The sequence below is a fragment of the Nansenia antarctica genome, assembly GCF_963989245.1.
Source record: "Nansenia antarctica genome assembly, chromosome: 19".
Taxonomy (NCBI): Eukaryota; Metazoa; Chordata; class Actinopteri; order Argentiniformes; family Microstomatidae; genus Nansenia; species Nansenia antarctica.
Window position 1 is genome coordinate 19,903,244 of NC_137692.1, and position 27,161 is coordinate 19,930,404.

At 43.1% G+C, this 27,161-nt stretch overlaps 3 protein-coding genes across 3 annotated transcripts; 1 reads left to right on the top strand and 2 right to left on the bottom strand.

Annotated features, from left to right (window-relative positions):
* Window positions 1-269: 269 nt before the first annotated feature.
* Window positions 270-4,816, top strand: vip (vasoactive intestinal peptide; the record flags this gene model as incomplete). Its single annotated transcript, XM_080549025.1, has 5 exons — window positions 270-364; window positions 824-928; window positions 1,303-1,434; window positions 1,609-1,711; window positions 4,811-4,816. 5 exons carry the CDS (start codon window positions 270-272, stop codon window positions 4,814-4,816), a joined length of 441 nt encoding a protein of 146 aa, XP_080405151.1.
* Window positions 4,817-17,307: 12,491 nt separating this feature from the next.
* fbxo5 (F-box protein 5) lies at window positions 17,308-19,437 on the bottom strand (the record flags this gene model as incomplete). The annotated part of the gene is made up of 4 exons (XM_080549026.1): window positions 17,308-17,550; window positions 18,017-18,220; window positions 18,471-18,561; window positions 18,758-19,437. The coding sequence occupies 4 exons, from the start codon at window positions 19,435-19,437 to the stop codon at window positions 17,308-17,310; spliced, it is 1,218 nt and encodes a 405-aa protein (XP_080405152.1).
* A 2,178-nt stretch (window positions 19,438-21,615) lies between these two features.
* Window positions 21,616-26,219, bottom strand: mtrf1l (mitochondrial translational release factor 1-like). The gene is made up of 7 exons (XM_080549144.1): window positions 25,669-26,219; window positions 25,250-25,329; window positions 24,026-24,209; window positions 23,666-23,829; window positions 22,982-23,099; window positions 22,326-22,462; window positions 21,616-22,055 (listed from the first exon to the last, which is right to left on the bottom strand). Exons 1-7 carry the CDS (start codon window positions 26,141-26,143, stop codon window positions 21,855-21,857), a joined length of 1,359 nt encoding a protein of 452 aa, XP_080405270.1. The 5' UTR covers window positions 26,144-26,219; the 3' UTR covers window positions 21,616-21,854.
* Between the last annotated feature and the right edge of the window lie 942 nt (window positions 26,220-27,161).

Below are 27,161 nucleotides of genomic sequence, written 5' to 3' on the forward strand. Positions count from 1 at the left end.
AAATTCTATTTTCACTGGTCATAATTCGACCATACATGTACACATTCCCTAAATAACAGATAATAATGATTGAAACATTGTCAAACAAACACTTTCAAGACCTGAAATGTCTCTTTTGTTTAATACAATAGAGAACAAGATAAACTTAGCTATACTAATTTCAAGGCAGTGGTGATTTTTAGAACTTTTTATTGACCATAAAAATGTGTTTGAAAGGAATTTATAAATAAAAACAAATCACATTTATCTCCCTTTTCAGTTTTAAAGCGATGTTACAAAGGAACGGACCTCAACTCCTTCTCCTGATAGCCCTGTGCAGTGTATTATATTCCAGGACACTGAGTTTACCATACACATCTATGAGGTAGGAATGCTTATCAATATTACACTGCTTTTACCATGCACATCTATGAGGTAGGAATGCTTATCAATATTACACTCCTTCTGTGTTAATGGACCTTTACAGAATTATGCGCATATGCGCTCAACACGACCGACATTAGATAGACTCTGGTGATGAGTTTTCTGCATAATCTGCAATAAATCAATATTTGTATATATATAATAACGAATCTCTGAAGTACTGAATAGTATATAACAAAATTATAACAGAATTTTAAAATATGAACAAAATATGAATCGATAATGTTGCCTGTTTTCATTATAAGACATTTTATTATAAGACAGATTCGAACAGACGATCTGATCTGACCACGGATTATTATATGAAATTGTTCTCATTCAAATCCAACAAATAAAATCACTAATGTGATTGGATGTTGGGGCAAAAAAGGACTGAAAAGTTCCCATGATATGTTGACAGACCGACGAGGCACGCGGATGGTTTGTTCACTAGCGGATACAGCAAACTTCTGGGGCAGCTGTCGGCGCGGAGGTACCTGGAGTCCTTGATCGGAAAGAGAGTCAGGTATGAGGCAATTTACTTCGTCGAAAAATAGTGCACGGAGTTTCACACAACACCAGTTTATGATGATTATTACATGATTTCATACATGCCTTCATACATTCATACATGATTTAACAACTTACATTTAACAACTGGCTACATGTGATCAAATTGATATTCTCATGTTTTTGGATTGTAAATTCAGGTTAATTGATGAATACAAATATGTCTGAATTATTTGCATTAAATCAAAACAATTAAATGAAAACAATGGAATTCAGCTTTTTTTTTTTTTTACTTGTTGAATTAACTGTCATGGTGAGGCGCTGGACTCACTCAGTCCAGAGTCATAAACAGTCTCTATACTGAGATGGGCTCTTATTTATGTGTTTTAGTGATGACATGATGGAGGACGAGGTGCCAGTGAAACGTCACTCAGATGCCATTTTCACAGACAACTACAGCCGGTTCCGCAAACAGATGGCTGTCAAGAAATACCTGAACTCAGTCCTCACTGGAAAGAGAAGGTATAAAACATGTGTGTGTGTGTGTGTGTGTGTGTGTGTGTGTGTGTGTGTGTGTGTGTGTGTGTGTGTGTGTGTGTGTGTGTGCGTGCGTGCGTGTGCGTGTGTGGTTGTGTGTGTGTATGTGTTTTCTGAGTCTACTGTAAATCTTCATGAATATCCTTCCTCTCCTCTCAGCCAAGAAGACCCTCCCATGCAAGAGGAATCCAGAAGTGAGCCCTCCTTTCCAGAGAGCTACGATGACGTCAATGTAGATCATTATCTCAATCACCTCCAATTGGTAGGTCTAGGCTTAGGCTTGCTGCTACCCTATTGGTTGGCATGTGACGTGAGTCTAACACCCTCAGGTTAGCTTCACGTCACACGCCAGTCACACACCACACACTCCAAATCAAAACATTATGATACAGTATATACGGTACATGGTATGAACCATTGTTGTCTTTGTGTGTGATTTTCTGACCAAACGTCTGATCAATAATAATAATAAAATTAATAAATGTTTTGTCCTCCTTCCCCTCCCTCCATCTATCCCTCTTTTCCAATTCTATTTCAGCCACTTTGAGGAAGACCTGTCGGTGTGAACGTTTCCATCCCCATTGGTCTGCCATCCAAAACAGTATAACAAGGACATAAATAACGACATATTTCAAAGTCAAATGTGGTTATCTATAAAGTACATGTTTACATTGTAAATAAGATGCTTAAACTAAGATGATAGGCCCAAAGTTGCGGCCACACTGTTTATGTACACCTGGGGTCAGATAAATCTGCTTACTCTTGGACTGTAAATCGTAGTTCAATAAATGCATTACTAAATCAAGTGCTATACTGGTATATAGTAAGCTATACAATCATATGAGCTCACACTGAAGAGGACCACATTTGGAGCAACAACACTGATGCATATAATCACTTTATATCCACGTGGAACAATGCTTTTCCTGTGCATAAACCTACCTAAAGCTTTTAGTGATGTAACACCATTCACCAAATAAAAGATGTCCATTTATTTTTCAAAGCTGAGTAATTTTGTAAGTGAATATTGCATATGTTTCATATGAAACGTGCTTGTTGTGGAGAGAGAATGTTCTGGCAAAGATATAGAATATGCTTCTCAATCCTCACTGTAAACCCTAATTCATACTATAGAGTGAATCTGAGCAGAGCCTAGCTGAGCTATACTGACATACAACACTGCAAGGTTGGAAAGGACTATGTGAAAGGAAAATAGAGCTAGCACAGTTTAGTTAAGCCCTGTAGTGTGAAGCCCCTCAATGGACCAAACTCATTGTGAGCTCATATCATTCATGCAATAGAGCAAACTGCACTGCAAATGTGTGATTATCCTCGACCTTTAATCTGCTGTTAAGATCTGTGTCTGTCAGTCCGATATGGCTTCCTAAAGTGTCTGCGATTTAACAAGTCACAGCGCTGGTCATGATGGCAAGGCATTATGGGAATGGTTTGGTTCATTGAGGGGTTTTTACACTCTACAGGGCGGATCCCAACCAAACCATGTTAGCTCTAATCTATTTTCCTTTCACATTGTCCTATCCAACACTGCAACTATGGGGGATATACTGTATAACCAGGCTAGCTCAAGCTCAGCTTGGCTCATCTCCGTTTCCCTCTGCGAGGATTGAGAAATCTGCAGTTACTGTCCTGAAATGATGAACATTTGTTTCATTTGATTTCATGCATATCTACACTGTGTAATTAAAAATGAAGTAATCAAATTGTAGTTTATATAATGCTAAATGTGCATATGTATCGACCATATTGAATCAGCACAATACACATATGTCTATCAACAAATTCTTCAATGTATATCTTCATGTTCATGTTGCATTATTCAGTTAATGAATTCTGACCTATAGGAAGGTAAACATGAACAAAGTGTGCAGAGATTCAGCACGTGCAGTCATCACAATTCCACCATGGGTCTATGAGAGGAGTGTGAGAGGATTGTGTGAAATATGAGAACAATTATTTCAGACAAAACATAAACAGTCTTTTTTTCTCTTTTAAACGAAGGTCATTTGAATATGTTCAATAAATTCAAAAAAAGATATATACTAAAATAAAGATATATACTTGCAGAATTGTTTTTATGTTTGATTTGTCTACCTGCCATTATGGACCTGCCATTACGGAAGGGGATAACAGTCACAATAGATTACTGTAGGCCTAATGATAGCAGTCTTTGATTGACATCAAGACAACATTCACATTTGTGCATCTAGAGCAGTAAGTACAGATAGAGTACAAAAGCAGGGCCATGCACTCACAAAGTTCCCTCCTGGGTGGTGTTTCGGCATCACATCCACCAACCCCCCCATAATCTTGTGATCTTAGAATTATAAGGTTCTATCTCCATTTTTGGTCAAAATTTTGTTTTTGGACATAATCTGATCCATTAGGTGTTTATTAACGCCTGTGTGGTGTTATTTTTAAAATGTTGAAATGTTTTAGTTAGTAATTAATAAAATACAAAGGTTCCATCTCACAAAACATAATGGAATGTAAAAACTTTGACGCTCAATATCTCTGAACTGCCCTAAACGGAGATAGAACCTTATAATTCTAAGCTCACGATCTAGCATTGCAAGTTGAAAATCTGTTGAAAATCTGTAAAATGTTACAAAAAGTATTAAACTCAGACAAACATTGTACTATTACAAATGTGAGTAGTTACAAAGCTAGTGGCGCTGTACAAAGACAGAAGCGTGTCTAAGAGAGCTCCAGATTTGTCATCATGTGGCATGCGGGCCTCTGGCTACACACAAAAGTATGTTCTTCACAAAGTGGGTTATACTGTGTATAATCACTGTCATAACCAGTAGGCTACTGGGCCGATATACCGGTAATGGTCTACTAACACAGTATAATGATGAGCATTAAGTTGACTGCACATGAGGTAAGTCTAATCATGAAGTACTGTAGGCAGTACTACAGTATGAATGACTGAAGCCTTTTACGAATTTGCTTTGCACACACAGAGCTTAAAAAACATCAAGAGACATCATCAAACATATAACATTATTAAACATAAGCATCGTAAAACATCCTGAAAACATCATAGAAACAACCCCACCTCTGTATTAACACAGGAACAAAACATTTCCCCTGCTCATACACAGCATCCTCTCTCTGTTGTGTGTGTGTGTGTGTGTGTGTGTGTGTGTGCTTGTGTGTGTGTGCGTGTGTGTGCGTGTGTGTGTGTGTGTGTGTGTGTACATTCCCCAGTGTACAGCGGATGATATGTGATTATTCCCTGCCTTGTGGAGAGGCCAGACTCATTAACTCTCATTACCGTTGATCTTAATGGCCCTGTTGTCCCCCCCTACCCTCCTAACCCCCCATCGCCATCCCCCAGGAGTAAAAATAGAGGGATTCAAGCACTGTCAGGATGCTACACTGAGCACTGACTGAACGATGGTGGGGGGAGGGGGGAGGGGGTGGGGGGTAGGGCGTAATTGCACCACTCCCACTTAAACAGACCCATCCCTACGGAAATGGATGGTCAGAAACACAGTTTCAACGTGTGTCTGTGTGTTGTACGGTATTAGCTCTAGTCCTTCCATCCAGCTTTCATATACGTACACACCTTTTACTCAATGTGACTCAGCAAACAGCAGTTTACAGTAGAATGTACAACGAGACAAAATAATGGGTTACACACTCCAGTTTATATATATACATAAAATACATTGTAAAGAGTGATACTAAATGCTGATCCATTAGGTGTGATACTAATAGTTACAGTGCCCGGCATAAGTAATGGGAGAGTGAAGGCAAGGCAAGGCAAGGCAAGTTTATTTGTATAGCAAATAATAAGATTTCATCCAACAAGGGCAATTCAAAGTGCTTTACATACATTATTTAAAAATACAGCAAGAGGAGCATAGTAAGAAACTAAAAATTACAATGAATAAAAGCAAATATAAGAGGTAAATAGATAAAACATTTAATAAGACAATAGTTCATGGAAAAAATACATTGATAGAAGTGTTTGTGTTTAATAATAACTGCTGCAAAAACATGAAGGTTTTTAGCTTAGATTTAAATATTTGAAGGGTTTGGGCCGGTTTGATTTCTTCAGGGAGTTTGTTCCAGGAGCATGCGACAGCGTGACTGAAAGCTGCTGCACCATGTTTTGTTTTTGAAGCATTAAAACATGGAATTGAAATCAAAACAGTTACTTAGAGGTTAAAGTAGAGATTCTCAGCTTCTATTATTATGTATTTTTAATGATATTTGTATATGTAGCAGATTGATATTTGATTCCACTTGTCATGTCCTGTCTTTACCCTGGGACTGCCCCCTGTGCCATGTAGGTCTGGGGCGGGAACCCCTATTCCCCTCAGTCTACCACGAGAGGTCCCATGGGTAGGTCCTAAGCACCTAATAATTTAGTTAATATGAAAAATGTCTTATTTAAGTTATTTTCTTTTCATAATTAGTTCTGTAATATTTCATTCAATATGCTGACAAAGTGTCATGTGGTTATGCTAATCCTTTTATTAATTTAACAATGTTCTCTTTTGTTGTGTATAAGGATTAGCATAGTAACTAGCTAGCTGTCACATTCCTAGCTAGGCTAACATTTTTTTTCGTGGTAGTGAATGGTGCTTGAGTGACCGCGAGTCTGTGAGGGTCCTAATATTTGCGTTTTGATCGCCAGGTACATTATTCTTATTTGATATCCTGTTCCAACAGGACCAGTACTGCTGTACTATGAGTTACGATAATGTCACTGTATTGTGATTCAATCTTTTACTCTCAAATGTATGTTTTCAGGAGAGTGGTGTGTGTATGTGTGTGTGTGTGTGTGTGTGTGTGTGTGTGTGTGTGTGTGTGTGTGTGTGTGTGTGCGTGTGTGTGTGCGAGTGTGTGTGTGTGTGTGTGTGTGTGTGTGCGTGCGTGCATGCGTGGTGTGTGTGTGTGTGGTTAATTTCATGGGTGAGTAGTACTGCCCCCTTGCCACCCTACTTCCTGTTTGCTGCCTGGCGGTGTTGCCATATGAAGTACAGCGTAGCTCTGACCTCCGACCTTTGGCTCTGTGACATATGACATATGCAACGATGACAGGTGTCTGTCACTCCTCATCAGTGTCACATGGTCCAGAGCACCGTGTCTGCTGTCATGCACCAACCATCCTATGGGTTGTGAGGGTATCTGCACTTGAGTGTGTGTGTGTGTGTGTGTGTGTGTGTGTGTGTGTGTGTTTGTATTTGTGTTTGTGTTGTAATTGGAAGAGCATGTCACGAGCAACACCAAGCCTCTGGGTTCACTTCCTGCTAGGACCATATACAGTATATATACATATATATGTTACGGTACATGTGGGAATACGGTACATGTGGGAAAACTAGGGTTAGGGTTAGGTGCTAGGGTGCTAGGGTTAAGGTTATGGTTAGGGTTAGGGGTAGGGTTAGGGTTAGGGTTAAGGTTAGGGGTAGGGTTAGACATGCCAGCATGTACCAAGTCGACGTAGCACCTAACCCTAACCCTAGTTTTCCCACATGTACCGTATTCCCACATGTACCGTAACATATATATATATACTTTATATATATGTGTGTGTGTGTGTGTGTGTGTGTATAAACCTCCGCCTGGGTCCATGAGACAAGCCTTCAGGCTCCTCAGAGTCAGAGCATCATACAGTTCAGTCCGAGGCCTCTACAGGGCAGATCTGAGGGACACATGACATACTTTATCTACCTCCTCATCTTCATGGAAACTTACTCCTGCTTATCAGACAGAGAAGATGAGAGGCATAGTCTGGATTAAATGCCTAGTCTTACTACGCTTGATGAACAAAGGTACTTGCCTGTTTTCTCAAAAAACAAGGTTAATCAATCAATCAATCAATCAATCAATCAATTAGTCAAGTGACAGAATCAAAGAAATCAAATCAAATCAAATCAAATTTTATTTGTATAGCGCATTTCTTACAAGATGCAACTCAATGCGCTTCACACAATGAAAATGTTCAGTCAATCAGTCAGTCAGTCGAAATGAAACCTCCCATAGTCACAACAGCGATAGGACTCACCCTCAGACTCACACATGCCTATGAACATGTCTTCAGTCCCTCTCTGTTGGCGTCGGGGTGAGGGCGGATAAACAGTAAACACCTGACTGTGAGACATTCTAATGAGTTTAATTAGTGAGGTCTCATTTGGAGAATGTCCCAGTCTGGCTGGGGTCCAATCCATCAGCTAGATAGATGAATGACCTGTGGAGGTCCGTCCTGGTTAAAGGCCAGCGCAGAGATTAATCACAGGGGGGCTCACAGAGCACAAAGGCCACCTGATACATATGTAATGGGGAGCTGTAGAGCTGTCATGTAGACCTGCTAGACTTTTACATGTGTTGTGGATATAATTGATTCTTAATAGATTTAGTAGAACTTACAAAGCACAAAGAGCTTAGATCAATTGTCTCCAAAGAGGCCTTTTATTAAGCCAAGTTTACATGAGCGCAGCAGCAAGAAGCAAGCAGGAAGCAAAAAGCCCCCAACGATGGGTGGGACTCATATTTATAGAACTGTCCTTGGTCATGAGGTCACCATTCTTGGGAACCAATCATATTATACAAATCTGTGATTACACAAGTTATGGGCCCTGTCCATAGTCAGAATTATTCACTGCGCCACAGATCTTGGCCCATCCCTTACAGGAAGGAAATGGGCCTTCCTTGAGTGCTAGATTCACCAAACTGTAGAGAGACTTACATTTCTCAGTATAGCATGATATAAAACCACTACACATGTACAAAGGTACAATCATTCAGAATAAAAGATTCCTGAAAAAATTCACTGCAAAGGAGGAGGGCACTCCATTCAAAACAAATAGGGCACGGCAATGCACGTGTGAGACACGCTTCCATAGGTACCCATCTGAGGCACTACCCTTCACTCCCCACCCCTCTCCAGGGACCGACAAGTAGGGTGTGTGTGGGGTAGGCAGAGTAGGTGTGTGTGTGAGTGTGTGTGTGTGTGTGTGTGTGTGTGTGTGTGTGTGTGTGTGTGTGCGTGCCTGCTTGTGTGTGTGTGTGTGTGTGTGTGTGCGTGCGTGTGCGTGCCTGCTTGTGCGTGTGTGTGTGTGTGTGTGTGTGTGTGTCTGTGTGTCTGTGTGTGTGTTGACTGTGCCCTCTTTACCCCATGCCCTGCTACTTCTGGCCTCAAGTGTGCTTCATAACAGGTTCACAAGAAATCATAATTTAACTAAGAAAAGGAAAACATTTATTTGTACGATGCCCACTCTATCAACTATTCAATCACTACTCACACACACACTACTCACTCACACAACTACACACAAGTGACTGACTGAGAGTTGGATCTGGAGGGTTCTAGTCAAGCCACAACCGCACCAGAAGTGGGTTATGCTTGAAATGTCCCATTTAATGTCAGGATTCTTTTTGGTTGAATAACTCAAAATGACTGCTCACAACAAACTCTGCTAATGACATCTGACAGAGAGGGATTTCTAGCAGCTAGGCTTTGTCACTAGTACACGGCTCCTCAAACGAAGCAAGTATTTATCTAAGATGTGGAAACGGTGATGTGAATGGTTTGTGTTGAAATGTTTGGGCCTCTCCCCAATCACATGGCTACAAATCTATTTATATATTTTTTTTTTTATGAGTGGGGCGGTCCCACTCATATTTTTCTTTTTTATTGTGATAGAGACAGTAGAGATTTGACAGGAAGGATGGGTGAGAGAGAGAGGAGGGATGACATGCAGGATATGTCCCCGGCCGGAATCGAACCGGGGACCCTGCGGTTACATGGTCAACGCTTAACCCGCTACGCCACCTAAGCGCCCCTACAAATCTATTTATTAATGGCAAAAAAGGAGTGGGGGGGTAGGGGGGGCAGCTACATTTAGTTCTACCACTGAGGGTGTCGCCTAAAGTAAAAAAAGGGGGAAGTCACAAAATTGGCTGCTTGTCACCGCAGCTGGTAGGGAGCAGGACACTGCGGGATAGTGACGTCAACACAGCATGTTGACATTTTGTGGAGCAGGTAGCTAAAAAAGCGCCGCCCCAGGACAGCAACAGCACACACTGGGAGTTGACACTCCCACGGAAGAGTCGAGATTGATGGCCCAGGTGGACAGCACATTATGAGTACTGCTGATTGGAAAAAACACCCTGATTTACTGGGTTAGTGTGAGAAAAACAAAGGGAGTAACAGAGAAATGAACACACAGGGAGCATGGTGTTTACTTTAATGATGTCATTATTTTAATTCCTATAATTTATTAGTGCCTCTAGTTTATCTTACTCCTTTGGACATTCAACGATTTTGGTATGGAATAATTCAACATGTCGTGACGTTAGAATTATAAGGTTCTATCTCCATTTTTGGTCAAAATTGAGTTTTACATAATCTGATCCATTAGGTGTTTATTAATGCCTGTGTGGTGTTATTTTTAAAATGTTGACATTTTTGAGTTAGTAATTCATAAAATACAAAAGTTCCATCTCACAAAACCTAATGGAATGTAAAAACTTTGACGCTCAATATCTCTGAACTGCCCTAAACGGAGATAGAACCTTATCATTCTAAGCTCACGATGTGTCATTGACAGGCAAAAGTGAACTATGTATTTTATTGCTTCACCATACAGAAAGCACCACTGATTACCTGCAGAAGGGAGGGCCAGTTAAATACATTTCACAGTCAAACTGGGGAGAAATGTAATGTTTTTTTATTACACTGACACTTTTTAATTGAACATATCCCTGCTATATCTTTAGTTTATTAATTGAATATGCCATAAAATATGTGACATACAAAATATACTTGATTTCAGATACGTCTAAACATTGAAACAATCAATTGAATTTAGTTATTGGAGAATACTTGACCACATCATGGAAAAAGAGAAGATTTTCAGACAGCTATGAGGTGTCTTTGGCCAGTGTGCATCATATCGTGACGTTAGAATTATAAGGTTCTATCTCCATTTTTGGTCAAAATTGAGTTTTTTTACATAATCTGATCCATTAGGTGTTTATTAATGCCTGTGTGGTGTTATTTTTAAAATGTTGACATTTTTGAGTTAGTAATTCATAAAATACAAAGGTTCCATCTCACAAAACCTAATGGAATGTAAAAACTTTGACGCTCAATATCTCTGAACTGCCCTAAACGGAGATAGAACCTTATCATTCTAAACGGAGATAGAACCTTATCATTCTAAACGGAGATAGAACCTTATCATTCTAAACGGAGATAGAACCTTATCATTCTAAACGGAGATAGAACCTTATCATTCTAAACGGAGATAGAACCTTCTCATTCTAAGCTCACGATATGGGCACAGCAAGAAATTGCATGTCATGCCAGACTGTTAGATGAATGGGCCTATAATTAGTCGGATACAGCACATTATCAAGCAATTAGTGTTGTACTAAGCCGGCTATCCATCATAATGCTCATGATAATATCATAATGAATTACATGAAATCATTATCACCATGAAGGGAGTGTGAATCACTCGGTGTTTATGTGTAAATAATGTCTGTTTGTCAGCTGTGTGTGTGTGTGGTCTAGTCTCCATCCGATTCCTTGACGATGAATCTGCCAAGATGGTCTCTGAGGAAGCTGACGTTGTCATGGCTGCAGAGAAACACCTGCACACTGTCAAAAGAAGACAGTGAGGGAGGGATGGAGGGAGGGATAGAAGGAGGGATGGGTGGAGGGATAGAAGGAGGGATGGGTGGAGGGATAGAAGGAGGGATGGGCGGAGGGATAGAAGGAGGAAGGGACAGAGGGATAGAAGGAGGGATGGACAGAGGGATAGAAGGAGGGATGGACAGAGGGATAGAAGGAGGGAGGGACAGAGGGATAGAAGGAGGGATGGGCGGAGGGATAGAAGGAGGGATGGAGGGAGGGATAGAAGGAGGGATGGGTGGAGGGATAGAAGGAGGGATGGGTGGAGGGATAGAAGGAGGGATGGGCGGAGGGATAGATGGAGAGAGGGACAGAGGGATCGAAGGAGGGATGGACAGAGGGATAGAAGGAGGGATGGACGGAGGGATAGAAGGAGGGATGGGCAGAGGGATCGAAGGAGGGATGGACAGAGGGATAGAAGGAGGGATGGAGGGAGGGATAGAAGGAGGGATGGGCGGAGGGATAGAAGGAGGGAGGGACAGAGGGATAGAAGGAGGGATGGAGGGAGGGATAGAAGGAGGGATGGAGGGAGGGATAGAAGGAGGGATGGGTGGAGGGATAGAAGGAGGGATGGGCAGAGGGATAGAAGGAGGGATGGGTGGAGGGATAGAAGGAGGGATGGGCGGAGGGATAGAAGGAGGGATGGGTGGAGGGATAGAAGGAGGGATGGGCGGAGGGATAGAAGGAGGGAGGGACAGAGGGATCGAAGGAGGGATGGACAGAGGGATAGAAGGAGGGATGGACAGAGGGATAGAAGGAGGGATGGGCGGAGGGATAGAAGGAGGGAGGGACAGAGGGATAGAAGGAGGGATGGGCGGAGGGATAGAAGGAGGGATGGGCAGAGGGATAGAAGGAGGGATGGGTGGAGGGATAGAAGGAGGGAGGGACAGAGGGATAGAAGGAGGGATAGAAGGAGGGATGGAAGGAGGGATAGAAGGAGGGATGGAGGGAGGGATAGAAGGAGGGATGGACAGAGGGATAGAAGGAGGGATGGGCAGAGGGATAGAAGGAGGGATGGACAGAGGGATAGAAGGAGGGATGGGCGGAGGGATAGAAGGAGGGATGGGTGGAGGGATAGAAGGAGGGATGGGCAGAGGGATAGAAGGAGGGATGGGTGGAGGGATAGAAGGAGGGAGGGACAGAGGGATAGAAGGAGGGATAGAAGGAGGGATGGAAGGAGGGATAGAAGGAGGGATGGGCAGAGGGATAGAAGGAGGGATGGACAGAGGGATAGAAGGAGGGATGGGCAGAGGGATAGGACCGTTGCTCTTTAGCCTATACATGCTACCCCTCAGTTCTGTTATCAAGAAGCATAGCGTTAACTACCACAGCTATGCTGACGACACTCAGCTTTATATCTCAGTAACTCCCAACGACTACAAGATGATTGACCACCTGATAGATTGTATTGCCGATATTAATATTTGGATGACACAAAACTTTCTCCAACTCAATCAAGAAAAAACAGAGGTATTGATCATTGGCGAGAAAACTGGGAGAGAGAAATTATCTGCACACTTGAAAACACTAGCTCTTAACACTAGTGTCAGGCCAGGAATCTTGGTGTCATAATTGACTCAGATCTAAATTTTGAAACTCATATTAATAATACTATTAAAACATCCTTTTACCATCTAAGAAACATCACTAAGGTACAATCATTTCTCTCCCAGGCAGACACTGAAAAATTAATGCATGCGTTTGTTACTAGTAGGCTAGATTACTGTAATGCTCTCCTGACAGGTCTCCCCAAAAAAATGATAAATAGACTACAAATGGTTCAAAATGCTGCTGCTCGTGTCCTTACTAGGACCAAACGAAGAGCGCACATCACACCTGTCTTGAGATCACTACACTGGCTCCCTGTCAGTCATAGAATAGACTTTAAGATCCTTTTACTAGTTTATAAATCACTTCACTGTGATGCACCCAATTACATGGTGGACATGCTCATAAGATACACACCAGCTAGACCCCTACGGTCTAGTGGCACGGAACTTTTAATAGTGCCAGAGGCTAGGACAAAGAGATTTGGAGGATCAGCTTTTAGCATATATGCTCCTAGATTGTGGAACACCCTACCTGAGGGCCTGAGGTTGTCTAAAACTCAGGACATTTTTAAGCGTGACCTCAAAACCTACTTATTCAATGTCGCCTTTTGATACTACGGGAGACATTGGACATTATAGAACTAGGATCACTAGGCCATTACACCATACTCGTGTTTTGAGATTTGTGTTGACAGGAAAATGGACCCGGGTGCTGATGAGGCACTGTCAGCTCCAAATAGCACCTAGAGCAGTACTGGAACCGGTACAAGGGTGTACCAGGACCACCATCAGGTTGTATTGCTGTCATCTTTATTGTCTTTATTGTGTTGTTGCATCATAACTATGCCTAAGATTCTCTTTTGGCAGGACCTGTGACCATCCGGATGCAGAACGATGCAAATATAACACTAAATTTATGGACAGAGTGTACGCCGATAATATGCAAGGAATTTTTCCTGGATACATGGTGTACAGGTTTTTGCCCTTGCTTGCTTGCTTTGTGCCGGTGGTCCTTGGCCTCCCCTTGGGGACCGCTGGGTACTGGTAGGCAAACTGGCTAGTAGTCGCTCTATTGGTAGAGGGCTGCAAGGGAATTTTTTCCTGGCTACATAGTATACAGGTTTTTACTTTTGCCTGCTCGCGGCTCTGTCAGTATTGATTGATTGACTGATTGACTGAACATTTTCATTGTGTGAAGCGCATTGAGTTGCATCTTGTAAGAAATGCGCTATACAAATAAAATTTGATTTGATTTGATTTGATAGAAGGAGGGATGGACAGAGGGATAGAAGGAGGGATGGGCGGAGGGATAGAAGGAGGGATGGGTGGAGGGATAGAAGGAGGGATGGGCGGAGGGATAGAAGGAGGGATGGGCGGAGGGATAGAAGGAGGGATGGGCAGAGGGATAGAAGGAGGGATGGACAGAGGGATAGAAGGAGGGATGGAGGGAGGGATAGAAGGAGGGATGGGCAGAGGGATAGAAGGAGGGATGGGTGGAGGGATAGAAGGAGGGATGGGCAGAGGGATAGAAGGAGGGATGGAGGGATAGAAGGAGGGATGGGCGGAGGGATAGAAGGAGGGATGGGTGGAGGGATAGAAGGAGGGATGGGTGGAGGGATAGAAGGAGGGATGGGCGGAGGGATAGAAGGAGGGATGGGTGGAGGGATAGAAGGAGGGATGGAGGGAGGGATAGAAGGAGGGATGGGTGGAGGGATGGAAGGAGGGATGGGCGGAGGGATAGAAGGAGGGATGGACAGAGGGATAGAAGGAGGGATGGAAGGAGGGATGGGCAGAGGGATAGAAGGAGGGATGGGTGGAGGGATAGAAGGAGGGATGGGCGGAGGGATAGAAGGAGGGAGGGACAGAGGGATCGAAGGAGGGATGGGTGGAGGGATAGAAGGAGGGATGGAAGGAGGGATGGAGGGAGGGATAGAAGGAGGGATAGAAGGAGGGATGGGCAGAGGGATAGAAGGAGGGATGGGTGGAGGGATAGAAGGAGGGATGGGCGGAGGGATAGAAGGAGGGAGGGACAGAGGGATAGAAGGAGGGATGGAGGGAGGGATAGAAGGAGGGATGGAGGGATAGAAGGAGGGATGGGTGGAGGGATAGAAGGAGGGATGGAGGGAGGGATAGAAGGAGGGATGGAGGGAGGGATAGAAGGAGGGATGGGTGGAGGGATAGAAGGAGGGATGGGCGGAGGGATAGAAGGAGGGATGGACAGAGGGATAGAAGGAGGGATGGGTGGAGGGATAGAAGGAGGGATGGGCGGAGGGATAGAAGGAGGGATGGGCGGAGGGATAGAAGGAGGGATGGACAGAGGGATAGAAGGAGGGATGGACAGAGGGATAGAAGGAGGGATGGGTGGAGGGATAGAAGGAGGGATGGACAGAGGGATAGAAGGAGGGATGGGCGGAGGGATAGAAGGAGGGAGGGACAGAGGGATCGAAGGAGGGATGGACAGAGGGATAGAAGGAGGGATGGACGGAGGGATAGAGTAGAAGGGGTGTAGTGGTTATTATTAATATTGTTTATTTGGCAAATTGGCAGGGACAATGTACATCAACTTTTTTGCACCAAGAGCATGAGCATGATAAAATAAAGATTATTTTTTTCTTCTAGTCTCTGTCTAAGGAGTTTTCCTTAAAGCTCATGCAGTGTGTGAGTTTTTCTACATTTACTCCCCTATCATTTTTGGTTTTGAAACTGACAGAAGATGAGAGAGCGATGAAGATCGGGAGTAGAATAGGCGTAGTACGTCAAGAGGTGGGGTGATAGAAGAGAAAAGAGGCATAAGGAGAGGAAGAGATCATTAGTCGTTGGGAAGAGAGGGAGAGAAGAACCCAAAAGCAATAGGCTCCTCGTTGATAGAAAGACAAAGCAAACAAGATTCAAGATTCAAGATAGCTTTGTCTGTCACACAGTGACAGAAAATCTCCATAAAGTGCAGCTCAAGAATACATTTCCACAGCCGCATCGGGAGTCACTCTGGCAAAGAGCCCCCCCCCCCTACCAAACTGTTTTAGTTGTGATTGGACTAAGGAGTATGTATTGCCTAACCGCCTAAGGCTGCCCTCGAAAAGGCGGTTCAGGACCCTGGCCGCTAAGACAAACAGACTGAAGAACAGCTTCTACCACAGGGCCGTCCAGGCCCTGAACACAGCAAAGACCTAAGTTCTGGGCCCTGGACAGTCTGGACGGATTGTATGGCAGCTGCTGGACTGAAAAAATCAGGTGTAGTGCTGAGGCACATACATGTACATTTCAAGCCTGCAAACTGTGACACTTTAAATAACGTGAAACAATACTATTGTGCAATATGACAACCCTAGTCGTCTATCTGTACAGTATAGTACAGTGGATTGTGTACATAGCCTTTATTTATGTAAACCAGCTCCTTCCCTTCTTGTGATTTTTTTTTAAAGTGTTTTTTTTTCCCTTTCCTAACACCAGGGGAGCCACCCCTCCTAAATTTCGTTGTTTGGTACCTGTACTGTAGCAATGACAATAAAGTCCATTCATTCATTCATTCCAGGGGAGGCAGACAGAGGTAGAAATCAGAGGACAGGCTAATAGTAATACATTGTTGGGCTTTCCTCTCCCTCTCCTCACTACAATGAATTAGCACCTCGTCTCCTCTCGTCATACCCCTTTTCTACTCCTGATGTAATTAATTTCAATGTAATGTCCCCGTCTCAACAGCATAGCAGAGGCTCCTCACATCTGAGGCTCCTAAATTTCGTTGTTTGGTACCTGTACTGTAGCAATGACAAATAAAGTCCATTCCATTCGGATGCCCCCCTTCTGCCATTCTTAGCTCTTTACTATCCCACTGAACAGCTAATGTCCCTCAGTGTAAGCAGTATGGCACCATCTAGTGGACTAAATGAATTCTTGCTATGGGTTCCTGAATGCTCTTAACATTCAGCTACATAACATATCGTGAGTTTAGAATTATACGGTTCTATCTCCGTCTAGGGTAGTTCAGAGATATTGAGCCGAGCGTCAAAGTTTTTACATTCCATTATGTTTTGTGAGATGGAACCTTTGTATTTGGTTAATTACTAACTCAAAAATGTAAACATTTTAAAAATAACACCACACAGGCATTAATAAAGACCGAATGGATCAGATTATGTAAAAAACTAAATCTTGACAAAAATGGAGATAGAACCATATAATTCTAACATCACAATATGCCACCACTACCAGGATTTAAAGGTCTACATAGTTTAACATCTAGCGCCACTTTCACAGACAAGGCTAAAATCTAATCCTAGACTAAAAAGCATCTTCAATAGATTTTACGTTGAGTGTGATACATATTTTCAAGGGATAAGAGTACAAGGTGCGTGTACTAGATTGAGCGCAAAATAAAGACAACGGGAAAGGGTTTTTTGAGAATTATTACAATGAATGACAAGGCATACATTTTTAATAAAAATTAAAACAATTAAAATATAAACATATCACATTATTTAAAAATACAGAACAATTTTTAATAATTACACATGGGGAAATATGTATAACAATGTACAGTTCATTGAAGAAAACTTCAATATAATATAAATATATATATAATATATAAACTCCCATCATAATCCTACAGCATGATCCTGGGTTAGGGTTAGACCCTCACAGGCGCCTTACATTCCTCTTGCTCCGGGCGCTGCCAATCAGTAGAGGAACTGTTCTGGAGGTTTTGCCCGTACGGCATGCCGAGGAGCCATGGAAGGGGCCCTGGCACTGGGTGCAGAAGTCGAACGCACAGCTGAGGCGGGTACAGACGGCTCTTTGGGACAAGGCGCTGTGCTTGGCGGGGGAGCCGCAGCGGCTGCACGGCTTCAGAGACTCGTGAGTCTTCAGACAGCTGGCGGCCTGGAGGGGGAAAACAATATGAGCCCACTTAATAAAGAGCTTAATAAAAACACAGGTATGCTGACAATACTAAAGGTTTTGGTCGGGAATGGGGTACTAGTCTGGGTACATTATGTAGGTATTGAGGCTTCCACCAAATAAGAGGGAGACTTCTACACCCAAAAACAGCCTGTAATAAACATATTGTCCCAGTCCACTTCAATGGTGGAAGGCCCAATGCTTACCCACTAAGCATAACTCACTGTTAGGGCTTTCACACGGGCAAAGAACCGTGCCGGTTCGCGTTCGGGAACCTCCGAAGCCGGGCTCGTTCGCCAGACAGCGCCAACATTCGGAGGTTCCCGAACACGAACCGGCACGGTTCTTTGCCCGTGTGAAAGCCCTATGTAAGGACCACTATAGTAGCAACAACATCAGTAAAACGATAACTCATTATGGGTCATTATAGATGGGATAGGAGGCTCACCTCTTGGTACTCTCTAAAGTGTGTTCTCTGGGAGCAATGAGGTTGTGATGACGGTGTGAAGTCTCTCTGGGAGGGCGGCTTCTTCTCGGCAGACTTCAGTCTGGTGGCTACAGTCTGCATAGAGGACAGCACCACCCTGGAAAGGGTCCGGTTCCGCGTGAGAGAACCAAACGGGGAGTTCTCATCTCCTGGAGACATCGAGTCCTACAATAAGAAAAAGGTAATTGTTTACTATACAGCACAATATTCCTGCAGTTGATTATTAATGTGGACTTACTAATAAGCAAGCACTGTGTGGTTATACATAAATGAATGCTAATAAATGCCAGTGAGGGGATATGGAACATTGGGAGCATTCCCTGCATTGTCAACTACAAAGTCTAGCAGCTATACACCATGTTTGTATCGGTGTGGTGAAAAAGGAGAAACGCTATGAACGCGCCAACACTCATACCCTGAGTCTCTGCTCGGTCGCCTGGCATCTTCGGACTGAACGTGTGTCTTGGCAGATGATCGTCTGCCATGTCTTGCTCACTTTCTTACAGCTGTGAAGAGGAAAAACAACGCTGAATACATGAGAAGGTTACATGATGTACATGATTGGGGCATAAACATGTTGCGAGAGAAACATCACCATTGCCAATTGCCATTATAGGTCAATAAAGCACATTCTCGCATCTCACGGCACACCAATGTCTACACCTGGGATGATAATGTTCTACTACTACCACTTATACTTACTTTATCAAGTCCATATCTCCGAGCAGACCCAGTATCTGTGTGAGGATGTGTCTCATGTCTCTCTTGATGAGCACTTGCAGGACATCCACACAGTCGAGGCCAACGCTTCCACCGATCACTCTGTCCAGGTTGAAGTCCTCCGCTAGCCGGCCGATGACTGACCAGTCATAGGTCTTGGACCTGTTGAAGCCCTTGGTGAGCTCCTCGCACACGGCTTGCTCGAACTTCAGTATGGGGAGTATTGAGGCAGAACTGTTGGTTTTGCTGCGCTTAACAGTAATGCCGGGGGTAGATGTGTACACAAGTTGCTCTGTGGATTTCCCTGATTGTTCTTCACTTTTGTAGTAGTGGTGGTGGTCCTCTGGTTCTATTATGTGGCTGTTGTGTAACGACAAGTAGCCACTGTCCTCCAATGCTTCACAGCCCTGTGTCCCCTCCTCTAGAGTCCTGTCATGGCCCCTGTCTTTATTCGTGTTCTCTTTGTTGTGTACCCCCTTTACATTGTCACTGACAGGAAAGATGGCCTTGAGCACATTTGGAGAGTACTGTGGTTTGACCGGGGAGTTGACACATTCCTTGAGGGGGGAGGTTTTGGGGACTGGTTCCTTAAACTCGGCTGTGCCACGTCTCTCCACCTTGCACGGACTCCTGGCCTCCTCGTAGTTGGACGGGCACTTCATTTTGGGTGTCATAAAGTCATAAATTGGACCCTACAGCCCCGAGAAGAAGAAGAAGAAGAAAAACAATGTATTAGTAAAGTCAGATGTCATCATTAAAACGCGCCAACTAATACGCGCCAACTAACTAATGCACGCCAGGACTCATGTGTGTGTAAAATGTCAACTGTGTGTAAAATGTCAACTGACAGGCATTTACAACACCTGATTTTCAAACGGGTTGATTGGAAAGTTTGAGAAATAAAATGCTTTGTCTGAACATAACATCCTTATCCCCCTAGATCACATCTCCCTCCAAATTGCACTCCCTCCAAAAGCTAGCCACATTGCATGTTGTTAAGAGTCATAGAATTGCTAGGAAAACCCCTACTTATAAATATATATGCACAGCCTTAATGACTACGTGTGTTGCACGATTGAACAAATATGCATGCAAAGTAGTTAGTTAGTTAGTTAGTTTCTTCATGCAAAACAAGGCCAGTTGCCAACTTTACGCGCGCAACATTACAGTTCCCCTTGCTTTAATGCAACACAATGTTATGAATGTATTGCAAAAAATGGATAGGAGAGTGCTTGACACATCGTCAAATGTTACAAGTACCCAAATATCCCAACAAACACGTACGGAAACGTGCCAGTGACTCAATATCAAACAAAACGCGCCTAGCTTAGCTCACCAAACTAGCCAAGTATCTGCATTAGAGGTCATTAAAACTAGACACACGTTTGCTTTCTATCCTCTAAACGACAACATTACATACCTTGTGACTTCCAAAAATGTTTTCTCGATTCGCTCCCGTTTAACTTTGTTTTTAGCAATGTGGTTCCCCTCTCCAAGCTGCTTCTGACTTGTCTTGAGACTTGAATGCGGAAATTTTTGAATGCGCCCGTTTTTGTACATTTGAATTTCGTGTACCAAAAGGCTCCGACCAATCAGGGCGAAAAGGGGGACGTTACCTTTAAACCTGCGACCAATCAGGAGAAGAGTACAGTGCACGCTAGAGGTGACGTAGGCAGGCGCTAGAGCGCAGGTCACATAAGGCCCGCTGCTTTTTCCCACCAGAAATTGAACAAAGCTACATTTACATTTTTACATTACAGCTACAGAGACCTTTTGATTTTGTTTTGGTCACAGTGGTCTTCGCAGTAATTTAGCAACAATTGTGGAATACTGTATTTAAAAAAACACAGGCACTGACACTTAAGTAAGTCATGAATGACCTAGTATTGAGTATATAGTCCAAAGTCCAAACACAGACAGTATAATGACAATACAACTTTATACAACAGAAATCCATTATATATACTGTGCAAATAAATCATCTGATAAACAGACCATCTAACATAAGGGACCGAATACTCGCTGTCACTAATGCAGTAATGAAATGTATCATAGTGGAGAGGAGAGTGTGGCTTCATTCTCTGCAAAAACAGTAGTAGGTCTACTGTCTTTGTAAATACTAGTAAAACATTTACAGTAAGAACCAGAGTATGCATTAGGGCTGGCCAGGGTTCCCACGGGTCCTTGAAATCCTTGAAAGTTTGTGAATTTGAGAAAAAATAATCAAGGCCTTAAAAGTTTTAGAAAATGTACATGGGTCATTGAAAGTGCTTGAATTCCCCTCTCTCTCTCTCTCTCTCTCTCTCTCTCTCTCTCTCTCTCTCTCTCTCTCTCTCTCTCTCTCTCTCTCTCTCTCTCTCTCTCTCTCTCTCTCTCTCTCTCTCTCTCTCCCTCCCTCCCTCCCTCCCTCCCTCCCTCCCTCCCTCCTCTCTCTCTCTCTCTCTCTCTCTCTCTCTCTCTCTCTCTCTCTCTCTCTCTCTCTCTCTCTCTCTCTCTCTCTCTCTCTCTCTCTCTCTCTCTCTCTCTCTCTCTCTCTCTCTCTCTCTCTCTCTCTCTCTCTCTCTCTCTCTCTCTCTCTCTCTCTCTCTCTCTCTCTCTCTCTCTCTCTCTCTCTCTCTCTCTCTCTCTCTCTCTCTCTCTCTCTCTCTCTCTCTCTCTCTCTCTCTCTCTCTCTCTCTCTCTCTCTCTCTCTCTCTCTCTCTCTCTCTCTCTCTCTCTCTCTCTCTCTCTCTCTCTCCCCCCCCCCAAAAATATAGGTAACATGTAGAAGGGAATAAAACAACCATACTAGTTGCTACGAACAATTAGTTCGATTTTAAAACCGTTCATGGTCATTCCTATTATATCAATTCTCATCTAGATCTGTCTCAAACTATGCTGTGGTGGGCCCTTGAATTTGAAGGAATTGAGTCTTTAAAGTCCTTGAAAGGGGCTTGAATTTGATGTTTCAGAAGGTGTGGGAACCCTGGCTGGCTAATCACACCCATGTGTGGGGTGGGTGGGGGATAATGATCTTGCAAAGTACAGCTTCACACCTCAAAACTTTAATGTGAATCACTGGCCTATATGCATTAGTTAGTTAGTCATTTTCTCCAAGAATGTCCATGAGAGTCTCTTGGTTAGAGAATTCCTGCAGGGAAGCATTCATTTCATCCAGAAGATCTTCTCCCAGAAAGAATTCTCTGACGTCATGCACTGTTTTCCCGATCCGATGATCTGTGATCCGGTCTTGAGGAAAGTTATACGTTCTGATTTTCTCCGATCTACCTTTGTTGCCGATCTGAAAAACAAGAAAAGGATCAAAGACTGTTTTGTTTTTTTCTCTCACAAACAAATCGACTTTCAGGTGTGAAGTGAAGTGAAACTTTATTTATATAGCGCCTTTCGTACATGGATGCAACTCAAAGCACCAGAGTATCAGAGTATCATAGCCAACAGTACTTTGAATTCTTGCCCATTTGCTAGAATATTTCCTCTCTTTTGGTTAGGTGTACAAGTACACTTTGACGCACAGAAAACGTGTTTCAAAGTGTGCAGTTCTTTAGGCTACCTGGACTTTGCGTTGGAAGTATCGTTTACTGGTCTCCTCCTCCAACTTCATGCTATAGAGCTTGGCCCGTAGAAACTTCATGGCCTTCTCCTTGTTCTTCAGTTGGGACCTTTCCTGCTGGCACTCTGCAACCACACCTGGAATAGAAACCAGAGAGAGAGAGACACCATTCAGGGGGTGAAACTCACCAGGGGCTTCCTTCCCTGTTAGTAGTGGCAATGAATGAGTCAGTTGTAACTAAGAATTTTACAAATTCAGCCCAAGGTTCTAAAGGCCAATGCACACGGCGTGTGCGATTTTGTCGCACGACAACATTCGATTCTCAATTCACACCAATGAATGAATGAATGAATGTGAATGGAGAATCGAATGTTGTCGTGCGACAATATTGCATCGCACGCCGTGTGCATTGTCTCATTGAGATGCATTCAAAACAATGGAATCGAATTCGGCGGTACGACAAAATCACACGCCGTGTACATTGGGCTTAAGAACTCAGATGTGCAGCACTGTTGTAGCTCTTTATTGATTACTGTGAGTGTATGTTATTATAAGATAAAATAAACAAACATCTTATTACATGAGAAAAGGAGAGTATAATAACTGTAACATCTTATAACTGTACATGGATGACCCTCATTGTGTCGTCAGATTACCTGTGGGGATATGGAGGATTCTCACTGCGCTGTCGGTGGTGTTGACATGCTGGCCTCCTGCTCCACTCGCCCTCTTGGTCTCGATCCTCAGGTCTTTGGCGTTGATGGTAAAAGAGATCTGAGGAGGAAACAAGAGAGTAAAAACAGTGTATAAGACACCTGCTATGTAATGTATTGCTCAATAGCAGTGTTACCTGATCTGTTAGTACTTAGTCTGAGTGTCCACCACTAGCGCACATGATTCAACTAACTAACTAACTAACTAACTAACTAACTAACTAACTAACTAACTAACCAAAGGCTTTATGATTAGTTGAATCAGGTGTGCTAGTGCTCAAATATGAGGTATGAGGTCTCTTATCACATTGCTACCCAAAGTACCCCCCTAAGAAAAAGTTATTCTGTTGTATTCTATTCTAATTCTATTCCAATCTATTCTATAGAGACCACACACCCCAGTAGAAGAGAAGTCTCAGTGGCCTGGGGTGGTCCAGTGGCCTAGCACCGCGGTCTACAGTGCACACATATGCCCATGTCGGCATGGGTTCGGCCCATGCCCTGCTGACATGCCCTCTCCTCCTTGCTTTCCTGTCTACCTTCACTATCTCTATCCAATAACATTTAAAATATGAGTGGGACTGCCCCACTCTGAAATAAAAAGAACAAAAAGAAGAGAAGCCTCACCTCTGTTGGCTGCGGCAGCACGGCCACGGTCATGGTGCTTGTGTGCATGCGGCCCTGTTTCTCCGTCTTGGGGACTCTCTGTACGCGATGCACGCCCGACTCAAACTTCATCCTCTTGTAGCTCTGTGGACCGCTGATACTGGCCGAGGCGTTCCGTAGCCCTCCTACAGACAGAACCATTACATTCATACACCATTTTGTAGGACATTTTCTATCACCTCCTGTATGAATAAAGGAAATGTTTCCAACAAATCCAATGATGATTAGGACCCTGAGTGTTTTCTGACCGTTTTCTAAGACTGGACCAGAAAAAAACTCTGGACTCCGTTGATAAACAACGAAAGAACACGCCGGACAAACCTATTTCACTTTTCATGTAGTCGAGGATGTCGAAGCCCCAGCCCTGTTGTGTTGCGAAGCTGTGGTACATGTCAAACACTTCGGCGGTGAAAAGCATGGCCTCTTGACCTCCGATCCCAGCCGTGACCTCCAGGACCAGGTCGTTCAGGTCAGCCTCCTCCTCAGGGATCAGAAGGCCCAGGATCTGAAGGAGTCACGGAGGAACAGAAAGAATGGGATATCGTGACGTTAGAATTATAAGGTTCTATCTTATTTTTTTTACATAATCTGATCCATTAGGTGTTTATTAATGCCTGTGTGGTGCAATTTTTTTTTTTAAATGTTGACATTTCTGAGTTAGTAATTCATAAAATACAAAGGTTCCATCTCACAAAACATAATGGAATGTAAAAACTTTGACGCTTGATATCTCTGAACTACCCTAGACGGAGATAGAACCGTATAATTCTAAGCTCACGATATGTTATGAAGGTTCAGTACTACACTCTTCTCTGTAGAAACCTATGTCTTTCATACTGATATGTCTTTCATACGAGTATTGTGATATATAAAGTGTATTGTTTATTGTTTGGGTATACGTCCACTGTATTTGTCTGGTGGGAGTTGAGAACAGGGCACAAGACATCATTGTCCACTGTATTTGTCTGGTGGGAGTTGAGAACAGGGCACAAGACATCATTCCTATAACTGATGTACACGTTATATATATATATGGAATAATAGTGTACTGTGTTAGCCACTTTATTTTTAAAAATAAAAATAAAAATAAAGTCTACAGTCCGAATCAATTATGAGTAAACCTGTAATAAAAATGGGGTCGTTACATCTTCAATGCACGTTCTGTTGGATATAAGTCATGTTCATTCCGATTGATTTATCATGCAACAGTTAGGCCATACATTTACATTTTGGGCATTTAGCAGACGCCTTATTCCAAAGCGACTTACAATCAATACATTTGAATACTAAGCATGTGAATCATCAATCCACCAGTCGTAGCAGGAAGAGTAATCCAGCTCAGGCCCAGGACCATTGATAGAAGGAAAAACCTTCTTCTAACCCTTTCCTTTATTTAAAAAAAATAAAAATTGACACTGGAGAAACAGAAAAACAGTACAAGGGGGGCAATAGAAGTTTTTAGGGACACAGTAGAGGGGAAAAGCGGGTGTCCTCAGGAGACGTAGTGCTGAGGGGCAGAAGATGTCTCAGGAGGATACACTATACCTTTTGTCTGAGATCCTGAATGTCTTTCTGACAGGCCTCCCTCTCATTGTATGCCAATTCACGCATATCTGGGTCCTCATCTGAAAAGGGGGAAAAAACAATCTGGCTTAATTTGAATGTCAATAACAGCTCCTCAGGTTACAAGATTCAAGGTGTTACCTAGTCAATACATCTCAATGTAGATCAGCAATTACAATGATCGCACATCAAGTCACCTAAGGAGCACATGGGTACAATAATGACACAATGGCAAACTCACCAGCTGAAGGTCTGGGATATTGACCATGATATGAAATGCCCCATGCCTTGCCTTCATATTAGAGTTGATGGAATGTCGAGATCACACAGTAGCCTAATAATGTGTGATCCTGATATTCCATCAACTGTAATATGAATAATGATTAGGTTTGATCTCTTACCTTTGAGTAACGTTTCAGTATCAACATACTCCTGTCGTTTGGTCTCCAGCTCCCTGATGCTCTGGATCAGAGGGGCCAACACAGACACTCTGGTCCTCTTGACTCTCAGCTCCTCCTCACCCTCGTGTTGTTGTCCCTGGGTCATGTTGACCCTTTGGAGACCATCACTGTACTCTCTCTCCATCTTCCTCAAGTGATCCTGCAGTGATGGCTTGGAGAAGATCTCCTCCACAGAGAGTAACTTGGTCACCATCAATGACTGCGTGGCATGCACCGTTCGGATGTGTTGCTGGCCATGATGTTTCAGGGACGATCTGTTGAATCTAGGGTCTAGATCAACTCTGTAACTTGCTGGAAACGAGCCAGAGGACACTCTCTGACAGGAGGGCATCAGGAACCGACACATGTTCCCAAAGTAGTGCATGTTGACAGCTCCTCCACGAGTCATCAACAACGTCTTGCATGAAAGGCTCATAGCTCAATAACTCGTGAGCTTAGAATTATAAGGTTCTATCTCCGTTTAGGGTAGTTCAGAGATATTGAGCGTCAAAGTTTTTACATTCCATTATGTTCTGTGAGATGGAACCTTTGTATTTGATGAATTACTAACTCAAAAATGTCAACATTTTAAAAATAACACCACACAGGCATTAATAAACACCTAATGGATCAGATTATGTATTAAAAAAAACTAAATTTTGACAAAAATGGAGATAGAACCTTATAATTCTAACGTCATGAACTGTTTAATTACTCTGTCATTAATAGTGACATAGCCTATATATTTGTGTTGGAGCGTTCTGGAGCTAGACTCCTGCCCTAAATAGCTATCTAGTTAACTAACGACCACATTTCCATTCATTAGGCTACTCGATTTAGTTTGACAGAGCTATTATATTTAATATAGTCACCACCAAAGTGTTGATCACGAAAATGCCTCTCATGGGCGCTGACATGTTGATTCTGTTCACACATGCGCATTGGCGTACAGCTGGCATTCACAACTACCGTAAGTATTGAAGTATTGAGTAATGTTATTATCACTGTACCGTAAGTACATGTTTTACTTTTTGTTTTTATACAAAGCGATTTACAACAAGAACATTTTGTCTAAAGTAAGTGAATCATCTATACACCAGTCATCATAAGAAAAGCACATCTATGCCTCTTAGCTGCACTGCTGCCTGTCTTCCATTTTTAGTTAACCGTTATGACCGTTATGACCGTTTTATACAACAGTTAGTTCCGACCAGGGCTGGACTTAGGGGGGTGGGGGCCCCTGGGCTTGAGTCATTGTTCGGGCCCCTACCTACACTAAAAATGATAAGCTACAACTACACCAACCAGAACCTATGACCAGAAACACACGTATCCCAATGGAGTATGTTATTGGCATAAAGCACATGAAGAAAAAGCAAGTGTTAGGCCTGAACCAAGCGGTCAAATGTGGCAGAACCCCAGAACAGACGGACACAGAGACAAGGGTGACAATA

Coding starts and splice junctions, on each gene's coding strand:
- mtrf1l (XM_080549144.1), bottom strand. CDS start 26,143: ATGAGCCTTTCATGCAAGACGTTGTTGATGACTCGTGGAGGAGCTGTC. Junction 25,330..25,668: donor TACTGAAACGTTACTCAAAG/GTAAGAGATCAA, acceptor CCCCCTTTTCAG/ATGAGGACCCAGATATGCGT. Junction 22,056..22,325: donor ACTTCCAACGCAAAGTCCAG/GTAGCCTAAAGA, acceptor CTTGTTTTTCAG/ATCGGCAACAAAGGTAGATC.